The sequence below is a fragment of the Dermochelys coriacea genome, chromosome 19 (genome assembly GCF_009764565.3).
Source record: "Dermochelys coriacea isolate rDerCor1 chromosome 19, rDerCor1.pri.v4, whole genome shotgun sequence".
Classification (NCBI taxonomy): Eukaryota; Metazoa; Chordata; order Testudines; family Dermochelyidae; genus Dermochelys; species Dermochelys coriacea.
The window spans coordinates 13,394,081-13,409,843 of NC_050086.2; the positions used below are offsets into that span (position 1 = coordinate 13,394,081).

The 15,763-nt window shown below is 48.7% G+C and overlaps 1 protein-coding gene across 1 annotated transcript in view; it reads left to right on the top strand.

Moving 5' to 3' along the window:
* The window catches only part of PTPRU (protein tyrosine phosphatase receptor type U), a 313,843-nt gene extending 312,666 nt beyond the window's left edge, over positions 1 to 1,177 (top strand). The window contains 1 exon segment of the mRNA XM_043506197.1: positions 448 to 1,177. Within this exon segment, the coding sequence (XP_043362132.1) occupies positions 448 to 510 (63 nt within the window). The 3' untranslated portion in view covers positions 511 to 1,177.
* The last annotated feature ends 14,586 nt before the right edge of the window (positions 1,178 to 15,763 follow it).

Sequence of the window (15,763 nt, forward strand, 5' to 3'; positions counted from 1 at the left end):
ATGAAATGTTTTGTGGAAACGTGTCACCAATGATGAACATTCTTCGGGGAAGAAAAATGAAAAAAAGCATTTCTATAAGGTTGAAGTATCACGATTGAACCTATTGAAAACAGGACATTTTGATTTTCCATTTTGAATTGACCTTAAGTAATATAATAAAATTAATTAATGGGAAAAAGTCAAAATTGGAACAAAAGGTTTTGATAGACCTGAAGCATTTTTTTCCCCAGAATTTCATTTTTCAGGAAATTTAGAAATTTCTTGTTTTCCTTCTATTTTGGAGCCACAGAAATTTCAAAATTGTGAAACTGCAAAGTCTGGTTCCTGCTCAGCTCTATTCATAGGCTTCTAAGATAAATAAAACCTCTTGCGCAGTACAAGTGGCTTATGCTGGGCAGCTCTGTACTTCAGCTCTTCACGCATTTCTTTTTTTTCTTCTTCTTAAAGGAGCAGTATCATTTCTGCTACGACATAGCACTGGAATACCTGGAATCACTGGAGACAAGATAGCATCGTGCCGGAAGATGGAAAGCAAATGTCTGTTTTGAGTTCACGCCAAACATGCATTTTGCACTCAGACTTTGAGCTAGTGCAACTGGCGAGAGGGAGAAAAATAATAATGGACAGAATCAAAAAAATACAATAATGAAAAACAAAAGGCAGGACGTGGGGCAATGTCGGCCATGTTAGATCTTCATCCTCCTGCTCTCCATCTCCCAGGCCCTCTTTCCACTCACATCATGAGACAGAGCTCATACAGGTTGGTTTCCAGCACTTGCTCCATTACCACAGTGATGCCTCCGTGACAGCCAGGACAGTGAAACATACAAGGGCGAGCAAGGGGACTTCACCCGTGGACACCTGTGGACACATCCAACGCACAGAGCAGATCGAGGTGAAAGCAGAGGCAATGTGGGAAGGGAAAAAAGAGGAATTCCAGCTTGTTTCTCAGTGATGGTTACAAAGGATTTATGAAAACAACCGTAGTTGGGTTTTTTTAATTTTATTTTAAGTCTAAGCAGCTTTTCACAGGCACCCAGAAGGTCATCTGCAGGCTTTGGCCTCTGTGGAGACACAAGCCACATTGGAGTGAAGACACTAAAGCGAGTTGTGTCATTTCCAGTCTCCGTTGTAATCATGAGTTTGATGTTTGCTAATGGATGCCAGCTTCCCGAGAGTCCTATTTTATTTGTGTGTGTTCCCAGAGCAGATGTGGGAATGGGGGAATCCAGGTTGGGTAACATTTTGCAGGGGCATAACGGCTGCTCCTGTCCAGTGCTCACACCCAGCCTAAGCTGGGTTTTCTGAAGTGGCTAAGTGATTTTGGGTGCCTCAATCTTTTTGGGTGCCAAAACAAGGTACATTAAAGGTACCTGATTTTCAGAGGGTGAGTTCTCAGCCCTTCCCGGAAATCTGGTCCTTTCAAGGTGTCGCAAACTGGGTGCCCAAAAGTTGAGACGACTATAATTACCTGGTCATCTTGGCCTTCTGTGTATGATGTTTCACGGTCTCCTGGAACCAGCCACTTTGCCACTGGCTTCTGCCTCACTCAGTGGCCACCAGCAGTCGGTGACTAAGCAGGAAGGGCCCTTCGAAATGGGCTGAGTCAGTGTTGCCAGCACCAGGAGACATGTGGGAATAGGTCTGGGCTGGGGGGCCACAGCTGAAAGCAGTGGGGGCCTCAGAAGTAAGGCCAAAATATTTCAGTCGGGACGGTCAAATACAACCCTCAGGTTAGAGCCAGATAAATCCAGGGGAACCCCACGGAGTGGCCCGATCCTGCACTCAGTTACAGCTGGTGTAAATCAGAGTAATTCCTTTTGAAGCCAGTGGGCCAAAATCTACTATGGTAAATGCAGAGAAATTCCATTGCAATCGCAGCCCTGAGACTGCAGGCAGTTACACCCCGGTAAATCTAGATCAACCCAAGTGATACTTCTAGCAAGTCCTGTTACCAGGGCAGGTTTCTCGGCTCTGAAATGGGAGCAGAATCTATCCCAGCGGTGGGCAAACCATGGGCCATGGGCCGCTTCTGGCCCATCAGATGTCCTTATCCAGCTCTCAAGCTCCTGCTGGGAAGCAGGGTTAGGGGCTTGCCCTGCTCTGCCTGCCCGGCACTCCCCAGCCCCTGACTCACAATTCCCTTGATGAGCACCATCTTCCGGCACGCAGAGCCACATTGCGCAGGCGCGACTTCACCGTGTTGTTTCCAGGATCACCCACGCGGCAGCACGCCCAATCCCCTCCCGGTCTCCTACGGCCCCACCCTCGAGAGCCTCAGAACTGCCCAGGGGCCGCACCCTTCCCAGCTAGGGTGCTTCTGCCAGTGGCAGTGCCTGGTACGGCCGCCTTTGTGTCACTGCCGGCAGGGCCCTGAGGAGTCCCTATTACCCCCCCTGTATAGCCCCACGCACACACACACCAGCGCCATACCCTGTGTCCTCCTCCCACCTTGGTAACATCCCTTATAGAGCCCTCCCATGCTACACCCCATAAAGTCCCCCTCCCCCACCGGGCATTCATGGCCCACCATACAATTTCCATACCCAGATGTGTCCCTCAGGCCAAAAAGTTTGCCCATCCCTGATCTATCCAGAGAGGTAAGAATAGACTTGGGGTCTAATTCATAGGGCAGCTGGGTAGGCAAGGGTGGGATCTGGAGGAGTAGCTAGCACATGGATGGCAACTGCAGCTGTCCCAGACAGCAGTGAGCTGGTGGGGAAGGGCAGAGATGAGGTGAGTTGGGGTGGGAAGGGAATCATAGAATCATAGAATAGAATCATAGAATATAAGGGTTGGAAGGGACTACAGGAGGTCATCTAGTCCAACTCCCTGCTCAAAGCAGGACCAATCCCCAACTAAATCTTCCCAGCCAGGGCTTTGTCAAGCCTGACCTTAAAAACTTCTAAGGAAGAAGATTCCACCACCTCCCTAGGAAACACATTCCAGTGCTTCACCACCCTCCTAGTGAAAAAGTTTTTCCTAATATCCATCCTAGACCTTCCCCACTGCAACTTGAGACCATTACTCCTTGTTCTGTCATCTGCTACCACTGAGGACAGTCTGGATCCATCCTCTTTGAAACCCCCTTTCAGGTAGTTGAAAGCAGCTTTCAAATCCCCCCTCATTCTTCTCTTTCGCAGACTAAACAATCCCAGTTCCCTCAGCCTCTCCTCATAAGTCATGTATTCCAGTCCCCTAATCATTTTTCTTGCCCTCCACTGGATGTTTTCCAATTTTTCCACATCCTTCTTGAAGTGTGGGGCCCAAAACTGGACACACTACTCCAGATGAGGTCTCACCAATGTCGAATAGAGGGGAACGATCACGTCCCTTGATCTGCTGGAAATGCCCTTACTTATACATCCCAAAATGCCATTGGCCTTCTTTGCAACAGTGGCACACTGTTGACTCTTATCCAGTTTCTCGTGCACTGTAACCCCTAGGTCCTTTTCTGCAGAACTGCTGTCTAGCCCTTCGGTTCCTAGTCTGTAGCGGTGCATGGGATTCTTCTGTCCTAAGTGCAGGACCCTGCACTTGTCCTTGTTGAACCTCATCAGATTTCTTTTGGCCCAGTCCTCTAATTTGTCTACGTCCCTCTGTATCCTATCCCTACCCTCCCTCTCCTCCCAGTTTAGTGTCACCTGCAAACTTGCTGAGGGTGCAATCCACATCATCCTCCAGATCATTTATGAAGATATTGAACAAAACCGGCCCAAAAACCGACCCTTGGGGCACTCCAATGTCAACTAGACATGGAGCCATTGATCACTACCCAATGAGCCCGACAATCTAGCTAACTTTCTATCCACCTTATAGTCCATTCATCCAGCCCATACTTCTTTAACTTGCCGGCAAGAATACTGTGGGAGACCGTGTCAAAAGCTTTGCTAAAGTCAAGGAACAACACGTCCACTGCTTTCCACTCATCCACAGAGCCAGTTATCTCATCATAAAAGGCAATTAGATTAGTCAGGCATGACTTGCCCTTGGTGAATCCATGCTGACTGTTCCTGATCACTTTCCTCTCCTCTAAGTGCTTCAGAATTGATTCCTTGAGGACCTGCTCCATGATTTTTCCAGGGACTGAGGTAAGGCTGACTGGTCTGTAGTTCCCCGGATCCTCCTCCTTCCCTTTTTTAAAGATGGGCACTACATTAGCCTTTTTCCAGTCATCCGGGACCTCCCCCGATCGCCATGAGTTTTCAAAGATAATGGCCAATGGCTCTGCAATCACATCCGCCAACTCCTTTAGCACTCTCGGATGCAGCGCATCCAGCCCCATAGACTTGTGCTCGTCCAGCTTTTCTAAATAGTCTTAAACCACTTCTTTCTCCACAGGGGGCTGGTCACCTCCTCCCCATGTTGTGCTGCCCAGTGCAGTAGTCTGGGAGCTGACCTTGTTCGTGAAGACGGAGGCAAAAAAAGCCGTGAGTACATTAGCTTTTTCCACATCCTCTGTCACTAGATTGCCTCCCTCATTCAGTAAGGGGCCCACACTTTCCTTGACTTTCTTCTTGTTGCTAACATACCTGAAGAAACCCTTCTTGTTACTCTTAACATCTCTTGCTAGCTGCAACTCCAGGTGTGATTTGGCCTTCCTGATTTCACTCCTGCATGCCCGAGCAATATTTTTATACTCTTCCCTGGTCATTTGTCCAATCTTCCACTTCTTGTAAGCTTCTTTTTTATGTTTAAGATCAGCAAGGATTTCACTGTGAAGCCAAGATCGTTGCCTGCCATATTTACTATTCTTTCTACACATCGGGATGGTTTGTCCCTTTAACCTCAATAAGGATTCTTTAAAATACAGTCAGCTCTCCTGGACTCCTTTCCCCCCTCATGTTATTCTCCCAGGGGATCCTGCCCATCATTCCCTGAGGGAGTCAAAGTCTGCTTTTCTGAAGTCCAGAGTCTATATTCTGCTGCTCTCCTTTCTTCCCTGTGTCAGGATCCTGAACTCGACCATCTCATGGTCACTGCCTCCCAGGTTCCCATCCACTTTTGCTTCCCTTACTAATTCTTCCCAGTTTGTGAGCAGCAGGTCAAGAAGAGCTCTGTCCCTAGTTGGTTCCTCCAGCACTTGCACCAGGAAATTGTCCCCTACACTTTCCAAAAACTTCCTGGATTGTCTGTGCACTGCTGTATTGCTCTCCCAGCAGATATCAAGGTGATTCAAGTCTCCCATGAGAACCAGGGCCTGCGATCTAGTAACTTCCATGAGTTTCCGGAAGAAAGCCTCGTCCACCTCATCCCCCTGGTCCGGTGGTCTATAGCAGACTCCCACATCATCCTTGTCGCTCACACTTCTAAACTTAATCCAGAGAGTCTCAGGTTTTTCTGCAGTTTCGTAGCAGAGCTCTGAGCAGTCATACTGCTTCCATACAATGCAACTCCCCAACCTTTTCTGCCCTGCCTGTCCTTCCTGAACAGTTTATATCCATCCATGACAGTACTCCAGTCATGTGAGTTATCCCACCAAGTCTCTGTTATTCCAATCGCATCCTAATTCCTTGACTCTGCCAGGACTTCTAGTTCTCCTTGCTTATTTCCCAGGCTTCTTGCATTTGTGTATAGGCACTTGAGATAACTCGCTGATCATCCCTCTTTCTCAGTATAAGGCGGGAGCTCTCCCATCTTGCGTGCTCCTGCTCGTGCTTCCTCCTGGTATCCCACGTCGCCACTTACCTCAGGGCTTTGGTCTCCTTCCCCCGGTGAACCTAGTTTAAAGCCCTCCTCACTAGGTTAGCCAGCCTGCTTGCGAAGATGCTCTTCCCTCTCTTGGTTAGGTGGAGCCCGTCTCTGCCTAGCACTCCTCCTTCATGGAACACCATCCCATGGTCAAAGAATCCAAAGCCTTCTCTCCGACACCACCTGCATAGCCATTCATTGACTTCCACGATTCGACGGTCTCTACCCAGGCCTTTTCCTTCCACGGGGAGGATGGGCGAGAACACCACTTGCACCTCAAACTCCTTAGAGGAAGTTTTGTCATAAAAGTTGTGGCAAGGTCAGAGCTCTGCATGCCTTTGACCTCCTGCCATGGAACATTATTGATGTGGCCAAAACTTTACAGCTTCTGCTTGGGTTGATCCCACCTATTGACGGGGGTTGGCATCAGCAGCCACTTCGTCCTACTGTCCGGACTGAAAGAACGGTGCATTCTAGCAGGGCGCAGTCCAGGCAGCCTCCAGCTCTGGGGGTGACGTACAGCAAGGTGTCTCCTCCATAGCTCAGCCATTGCTGCCACCTCTAGACCCCCAAGTCCTTTGTGTTTCTCTGCTACCCTCAGCAGGTATTAACTTGGAGCAGGTTGTCGGCCCCTGACAGCCAGTTTGACTTGGGCTTGGAATGGAATTACTCTGAACCTGATGGTTTAACTGTCACTTGTTTTCAGTGCTCATAGGTGAGCTGTTAAAAAGCCACTTTGCCATTCCCAGATCTGTGTGGGTTCAATGCTCCACTGAGCAGCTCCGCTCCAGCCTTGTTCCATGAACGGCTATGACAAGCAGCAGCCAAATGGATGCAAGTGTGCTATCTGCCACCATAAACTCAGAGAGCTGGGGGGTTGCCAGTTTGACTCGAGGACCAGGCTGGGTTCTTCCACTCCAAGACAGAATTACTGTCTTGGGGGGAAGAGATCAGATGCCAAAATCCTTCTCTGCTTTATGGTGCTGTGTGCAGTCAACCCTTCTACTATCCGCTCCATTCCATAGCTCTGCCCCAGGCTGTCAAATGACTTGCCTTGAGCTAAGCTAACTCTGTGTCTTTGTAGTTTCCCTGAGCCCTAGTAACCACCACAAACAGGGGACCACTTACTCCACCATATTGGACTGTGCATGGTATGTGTGGGGCCTCCTAGACTTAGAATGGAAAATGCCATGCTAAATTCAACCAGGAGCCTCTCTGTAGTTCATCTCTTCAGAGAGGAATCAGAACTGAAGGCCAGCTCCTCAGCTTGTATAAATTGGCATGGCTGCATTGCAGTCAGTGGAGCGATGCTGATTTACGCCATTTAAATATCTGGCCCTGAAAGTCCGGCAACTCTTCATAGAATCATAGAAGTGAAGGACTGGAAGGGACCTTGAGAGGTCTCTAGTCCAGTCCCCTGCTCCCAAGGCAAGACTAAGTATTAGCTAAACCACGGGTGGGCAAACTTTTTGGCCCGAGGGCCACATCTGGGTATGGAAATTGTATGGTGGGCCATGAATGCTCACAAAATTGGGGGTTGGGTTGCAGGAGGGGGTGAGGGCTCTGGCTGGGGGTGTGGGCTCTGGGATGGGGCCAGAAATGAGGAGTTCAGGGTGCGGGAGTGGGCTTCAGGCTGGGACAGGGGTTTAGGGTGCAGGCTCTGGCTGGGGGTGCGGGCTCTGGGGAGGGGCTGGGGATGAGGGCTTGGGGGTTCAGAAGGGTGCTCCGGGCTGGGACTGAAGGGTTTGGAGGGTGGGAGGGGGATCCGGGCTGGGGCAGGGGGTTGGGATACAGGAGGGTGTCGGGGTGCATGCTCCAGGCGGCACTTTCCTCAAGCAGCTCCCAGAAGCTGCGGCATGTTCCCCCTCTGGCTCTGATGCGGAGGTGCAGCCAGGCAGCTCAGTGTGCTGCCCCGACTGCAGGCACTGCCCCTGCAGCTCCCCTTAGCCATGGTTCCCAGCCAATGGGAGCTGCGGAGGTGGCACTTGGGGCAGGGGCAGCATGCAGAGCCGCCTGGCTGTGCCTCCACCTAGGAGCTGGGGCTGGGACAGGCCGCTGTTTCTGGGAGCCGCACGGAGCCAGGCAAGCCCCAAACCCCGCTCCCTCTCGGGAGCTCAAGGGCCAGATTAAAACACCTAAAAGGTAGGATGTGACTCCTGGGCCGTAGTTTGCCCATCCCTGAGCTAGACCATCCCTGAGAGGTGTTTGTCCAGTTGAACTCTTCTGGCAGCCTAATCCATATCCCAGTGCTCAGGGCCTTGTTTTGGGAATATCCTCAGGACATTGGCTTTTCTGACTGACCAAGACCTGGGGAGGGACTGCTTCGCAGAATGTGCCCTCTGATGGCTGGCGGTAAAACCTTGCTGGAGGTCATTCACTCAGACTGAATGAACATTTTCTGCCAAAGCTTTTTTTAAATGGAGAATTTATTTTCCAACAGAAATGGAAAATGTTGTAGAAAATATCCATTTTCATAAAAAAAAAAAAAACCCATGTGTTTATTTGATGAAAATCGAAAGAAACATTTTACCCAAGATGGAAACATTTTCTTTTTCCTCAGAATTTTTTGTGAGTGGAAAGAAATCATTTTGCAGCCAGCTCCAGTGCTCCATCCCCAACCCCTAGCAGCAGGATGGAGAAGGCAACGAAGCATAAAACCCTGCCAGCCCCTCCTTGTACAAGCCCCACTTCTCCTGACCTGCAGCCCTGAAGAGGTGAAATCCCCCTCAGCAATGGGATTGGTGGGGTGAGAGCGGGCTCTTGCTTCCTTAGAATATGTGCCGCATATTCCTATCCCCTCCCCTGTAAGGAAAGGCCGGGTGGCACACAGAATCCAAAGCCCATTGCAGTCAGGCAGCATTATTGACAGTCTCAGTGTGGTGAAAGCAGGGCGCGCAGACACTGACTGGTGTGCCATGCTTAAGAGCTTCTTCCTTCAACGGCTGAATTGCACTTATATTCCGGAAGCAGTGGGATGGCACCAAACCCTCTTGCCAGGGGCCTGCTAGCTGCAAACTTTGGGTGGCTTCACGCCTTGCAGTGCTGGATTGGACATGGATCTTGTCATTGCTGGAAGGGCATTGGCATAGTGAAAGATGTGCAAAAAGCAACACGAATGATTTAGTAGCTGGAGGCGACTGGCCCGTGAGCAAAGATGTGAAGGAGTAAATCTGCCTAGCTCAGGCAAAGGGCGGCCATGGGACCATAAGAGAACAGTCTACAAATATGGACAGGGTGCAGATAGCTGGGAGGGGAGAGAGCGGCTTGCACGGGGCCAAGGGGTAGAACCAGGAGCAATGGGATGACATAAGGCAAAGGGAATTTAGACTGAATCCCAGGGAAAGTTTTGTGATGTCCATTGGGTTGCAAAACTGAATGGGAAGGTGTTGGAGGTACTATCTGATGAGTTGTGTAGCTGGGAAAATGCTTTGGAGAAAGTAGTGTAGTGTATGCCCACCGAGGCCAAAGAAGCTATATCGGTGATGAGTTTAACCCAGTGTCTGGACCAATCTTGACTCTGTCCCATAGGATGGGATTCAGTGACGCGCCACATCTTTTCCATGGCTCTCATTTTGATTCTTCTTGCTTTGCTGCAGCCATCGTGTTCTTAAACAGTTTGATACTTAGGTGGAAGCAGCATCCCAGTGCGCAACCCACTCAGTCCACCTGCACAACTGTATTCTTGATACTGAATCTGCGTCAATTCCTGGCAGAACCCAATGACTCGAGCAGCCTGCTTATGTGCCTGTGCTGCCCCTGTCACCACCTTGGTGTTCGCACCACAATGGTGACAAAGTTCATTCCTTCTTGAGGCCCCCTGCTGAGGTCTCTGGGCAGACTGAGCTATGCTAGGAGTCAGTACTCAGCACTGCAAGTTGTAAATCTGGAGGTTTATGGCGCTAGTCCTGGATTCGGCACTGGGATAACCCAGCTCATAATCTGCCCCGTGGCCTTGAGTTAGGAAACGCAAAAGAAAATGCAGAAACGTCAGGCGTGGGAGATTTGCTGTTGAGGCCAGGCTGTCACCCCAAATACCTGGCTTTTTGTGACTATTTCACACAGGCCTAATGATCTCTTGCTCCAAGGGCTACCACAATCATATCACATTCTTCCCTGCCCACCTGTAATGATCTTGGGTGTTCCTTAACTAACAAACTAAGGAATGAGAAAGGAATAAAACTTTAATAAAACAAACTGGAGAGCTACTGTGGTGAACTGCTGCACACAGCCATGCTGTTTTCCCAACCCCTGGCCACATTCAGGGCACATCTCCAAACACCCACACTCACAACACAGTCCCTTATCACTCCAACTCACAATCTTTCATAACCATCTCTCTGCACTGCCTTCCCACCCTGACGCAAACTGATATTTGCTAATGGCTGAGCACTCACTTTACCCCTGCCAGAACAGCAGATGCTCCAGTGATGCCTCCCAATTTGGGATAACCCTAGTACCTGCATTAAAAGCCTGAATTGAAATAAAACCTTGTCCTGATCGCCCTCAGTTCTGTTCACAAGTTTCATGTCGTCTCTTTGGAAAGTCTGCTGGAGGCGCTGCCTGGAGAAGGATGGGGGTGGGTGGGTCATAGCAGTGCAGTGTTATTGCACTGGTTCTTCCTTCCTGGCCAACGCCAAGAGAAATAGTGAAGAACATGATGGGTACAATGTATATCAGATGACGGGCGCTTTGACTGACAGCTAAGGCTTGGTCCTTGTGATTCCCACCACCAGGGGAACCATGACAGAAGATCTCTAGGTCCAAGGGGATTAAAAATGGGTTGGCTTTCCTTTCTGGAAAAAGGAAATATCAGGATTTGCCACGAACAAAATATGTCACGTTTCATCTTGTAGAACTAGGAAACTTTTTCTGATTTTTGAGTGAGTTGCTTCTCCCCAAAGCTCCCACTTGGTTCCTCCATTGTGGGTTGTTTGTGCATCACCTCCAATTTATTCTGACCAGAGGGCAGAAAATATTCTGCAGTGTGATTTCCCCCACCCCCACACTCATTTGTTCTGATGCTCACAGGTGAAATGCTACCAGAAAGGCATGCAAAAAAAAAATTCCAAGCCCCCTCCCTGCATTCAGTCTGGAGGTGAAACAGAGGCCAACTGAGTTGTGTATACGTTTTACAAGCAAGTTTTTTAATATTCTCTTTGATGGCCCTCTCTGAATTTTTAGTGCTGCTCTTGAGAAGGGCAAGCTTTAAAAAATCGAAGTGCTGTAACAACTAACCAATCTTCAACTCCTAAAGAGACGTTAGTACAACATGAGGCAAGGACATCCTGTACATAGCTCTGTGTGTATGTGTGTGTGTGTGTGTGTATATATATATATATATATATATATATACATACACTGTTCTTAATATGGATAATGTTTATTGGTATTACAAATACAGTGGTGCTTTTTTTCTTTTTAATAAATTTTTTTTAAAAACCCAATGAAATAAAACATTAAAAGCAAGAAATACCAAAATTGAATTGTTTTTGTCCACAGTAATCTCAGGATGGCTGCTTAAGAATGAGGGAAACTGCAAAAGAGACTGATGCTGATGGGCATGTTTAATTGACATAGGCAACGGGATGATTGCAGATCTCTGCTTAGCGGACAGCGAGGAAGGGACTGGTGCGTTGGTGGGGATGGGTAAGAGGGATGCCAAGAGAGTGGCACTGCTAATGTGGCTTGTACCACGCACACCTGGCTGTTCTTAACTCTGTTTTTCTTTGGCTTTCTTTTAAGAAAAATCAGTTGCATAAATAAATGTTCCAAACTTGTGATGGCCTCTGAGTTTCTTTCACTAGCTCCTTTTCATGATGCTTTCATATGGTTGTTTCCAAGGCTTTCTTGTCCTCTTCTTGAAGGGCAGATTCAGTTGTACAGCACTATCACAATGGGGGGAGGGAGGGGGGGTTCTGATCCATGACTGGAGCTCTGCCATGCTCCTGAAATGCATATGATGATGATAATAATGTAGGCTTGGGGCAGGCAGGGCATTCTCAGAAGAGGGTCCTTGGTGGTAGAGCAGGCAACCAGAGAGCAAGATAAGGCTGCTGCGGTGGCATTGGAGGAGCTTTCACCCAGCAATAGGGCTCATAAACTCATGAAACATTTGCGTCTCAGGCTGAAGTTTTTCATGCTTGGTCTTAATAATAATTTATGGCTGCAGCTTATAGTTTACGGGTGCGCTTAGAGCTGTGGTTCACTCAGTCACTTAACCAGGCTAGCCTCACTGCTTGTGTTTGTTGTGGGCAAGGCAGAGGGATGGTTTCTGATAAGAGTCAGAGGGCCAGAACTGGAAAGGACAGTAAATTCAGTGGAACGATGCCAATTTACACCGGCTGGGGAGCTGGCTCATTGACTTCAGTACCAATGCTGATTTAGCCACCAAAGGGGAGCGGGGCTGGGGGGTCCAGCCCAGGACATTTCTGTCAGTGTCATTTGGGTTGCAAAGATTATTGCAGCTTTTTAGAGATGAAGGGAAGAAAAGTTGGAAACTAGGGGGTAAATTCTAGAGTTTCAAAGGTATTTAGACTCCTAACGTCCATCAACATCAATGGGAGTTAGGCTCCTAAATGTCTACGGCTCTAGGCTTAGAACAGAGGTGGGCAAACTACGGCCCGCAGGCCACATCCAGCCTGCAGGACCCTCCTGCCTGGCCCCTGAGCTCCTGGCCTAGGAGGCTAGTCCCCAGCCCTGAGCCGTCCCCCACTGTTCGTCCTCCCCCACAGCCTCAGCGCACCATGCTGCTGGTGTTGTGTATTAAACTGATCCACATAGGAATGTGCTACTGGTAGCAGTTACGGGGATCGATTTACTACACTACACTGGTGCAATGCTCTGGGTGGTAGCGCCGCCAGCCACCGGTGCTCTGTGCTGCACGGTAAGGGGGCAGGGAGCAGGGGGGGTTGGATAAAGGGCAGGGGAGTTTGGGGTGGTGGTCAGAGAGCGGGGGTGTGGATGGGGTCAGGGCAGTCAGAGGGCGGGGAACAGGAGGGTTGAATGGGGTGGTGGGGGCAGTAAAGGGCAGGGATTCCGGGAGTGGTCGGGACAGGGAGTGGGGGGCATAGGTGGATGGGACAGGGGTCCTGGGGGGGCCATCAGGGAACAGGGGGGGTTGGATGGGGCAACTTTCCTCTGCATGCATCCGATGAAGTGAGCTGTAGCTCACGAAAGCTTATGCTCAAATAAATTTGTTAGTCTCTAAGTGCCACAAGTCCTCCTTTTCTTTTTTCAAAGGTATTTAGCAATCTAACGCCCATTGAAATTGAACCCTTCTGTGTCTACAATGGGGCTAACCACACTATCCTCCCTAGCAGGGAATGGGGGAGCAGGGGTTGATTGAGGATAAATACATCAGAACCTGTGAGGTGCCCAGATACTGTGGGGCTTGGGGCAGGTCATGGAAGTACCTACAATAGATAGAAACTTGGATCTCGCCCATCCCAAGCCCTGTTACACAAAGTGGGCGAGAACTGGCCATCACTGACAATGCCACACAAATTCCTTTAATGCATTTCCCAGCTGGACCATAAAAGCCCATTGTGAGTATAAATGTCCCTGGAAGAATGTGCCTGCTTTGTCTGATGTGATTTATTTATTACAAAGCCGCCTTCAGCTTAATGGGTTGCGATATTAAACATTTCCAGTGAATGTTGAGGCTTCATTTAATGGAGCACAAGGGAAAAAAATTATAATTGAGTCGTCGGGATTGTTTTTCATCTTTAATTAATGTTTGTGAAGGATGCCGTAATTACATTTGGCCACTAAATAATAAAAAGGAGAATGATGCAAATTAAACCAAGAACTGTATTTATAGGGGGCTGTAACTGCCTGTTGCCACTCAGGCTGTTACATCGCTGGCACAGAGCCACGTTCTATAAGAAGTGTTATTTCTCCAGGTGCTGGGACAACAAAAACACCCACTATTGTTGGTTCAACAGCAACGTTTCTGTTTCATTCAGTTCTGTTGTATAAAGGCTCTTATCCAAGGCTCATCATTGTAGTTTCTGATATCCGCCCACTCTCCAGCCACACAGAATGACCATGCAACCTAACGCCCTACCTGCCTCCCTGTTTCCTGACTATGGGAGACAACTCAGATGAGCATCCTCCACTACCACTGACATCAGTGGGAATTGAATGTGCTCAGCATCTTGCCAAGATCAGCCCAGTGTGAAGAGTGGGGGATAACCTTGCATAGTGTATGGTCCCTACTGGTTGGGTCTCAAAGTGGATAAGAGCCTGCTACTGCTACAAGCTGGTGGATCTACTCCTGTAGGGATGTGGTGGATATCCTTCTGAAAGCTCTGCTATTGCTCACACAGAAGTTAGGGACTTGATGCAGCGGGTGAGGTTGTCTGGCCTGTGTTAGGCAGGAAGTCAGCCTAGATGATCATAGTGGTTCTTTCTGGCATTAAAATCTCTGAATCTTAATACAGGTGGTATAGGCCTGAGTGGCTAATGCTGCAGGTTGTGGGTTCAATCGCAGCTGAAGGGCAGGGGCTGTTAAACACATAAATGGAACGTTGGGGGTGGGGGGTGCCTAAGAATTTAGCCAGCTCAGAATCAGTGGGATGAGAGCTTTCTGGTACCAGGGGAGTGAACATGTTTCAGAGAGGGCTGAATTCATGGCAGTTGTATCAGTGGCCATGTCTTGTTGGCATTTGGCCCCCCTGACAGCTGTCAGAATTGTGCCCGGGTGAACATGGACCTGCAGTATTCATTTACATGAATTAAAGCCAATGAGTCAAAGGTGATAAACCAGTCACTGGCCAACATTAAACAGTTTAAACATGGTGGGGGTTGGTATACAGAGACCTCAAGCTGCTTAGTATCCTGGCAAACACCATAAAAGATCTCTTGAACCTGTCCATAAAGATACAGCAAAGACTGTAAACCATTAAAGCATTTGCAAAGTAAAGTATTAAATTAGGCTTCCCTTTTAACAACATCCCTTGTTCCCTTTCCCTTGAGCTAGAGACAATTTTAGAAGACAAAACCCTCAGCTTGACAGTCTTTAGATGGTATCAAAGCCAGCAATAACTGTCAGTTTTGGGGGAAAAGAGAAGTTAGTAGAGCTAGATGGGAGTGGTTGTTAAAATCCGATCCTGTTTCCTAACCAGACAAAACAAGCCAAACACTCACCAGCAAAGATATTTAAAAATGCAGCTTTTGGGCTCCGATGGTGATTTATTCACTTGTAACCTCACTGCTGGAAAAACACAGGCCCAGGACATGGTCTTATCAACCACTCTCTGAGACCTGGCACACTTGTACCAGTGTTGGGCTGTTTCGGGCAACGCAAACTGCCTTTCTGGGTCACAGGCTCACAGCAATGTTGCACAATCACAGTCGAGGCTGGCTCAGCCAGGCTCTGATTAGCCAGAAGGAAAAAGGAGAGGGATAGGAAAGAGAAGAAATAAAGTAGGGAAAGAGGAGAACACATTTTTGGGGGGAGTTGGGGGAGACAAAGTTTCACTTCTCGGGTAGTATTTGGGATTGAGCTGGAGCCGGTGGTGTCATCTGGGTCCCGCTCTCTGGCGGGTCTGGTCAGGAGATTTCTCAGGACTGGGATGAAGGCTGCCCAGGAGATGGTGGGGGTGGCAGCCATACTGGGGAAGCTCACACCAGTAGCCAATTTTTCTCCCCTAATTCTCTTTCTTTAATGACCCCAAAAGCGGGTGGTGAGTGGGACAGCCCATCCCCTCATTATTTTCTCCACCAATTAGACCTAATTTCCAATGTACCAATGCTGGTTCATTCTGGTCTCAAACCCCTCGTGTTCAGCCCAGGCATGATCTTCACACAGGCCTTGAATTATCTCAGGAGGCCTTTTTGTCTGACTAATTCTGTCTTTCTGTCTCAGTTACACAACTTTTCCCATCCCCATTTGTTACTATATGTTATTGGGATCCTTTAGGAATGTTCACTATTTTTCACTGGTGACCTCATAGGGTAAATTTGTCGGCCTAAGTAGCACAATGGACCCACGTGCTCATTCATGGAGCCATTTTTCAGCTACCCCGAGGTCACTGGGCCCAATTCCCTGCTGCCTGGCTCCCATGTTATG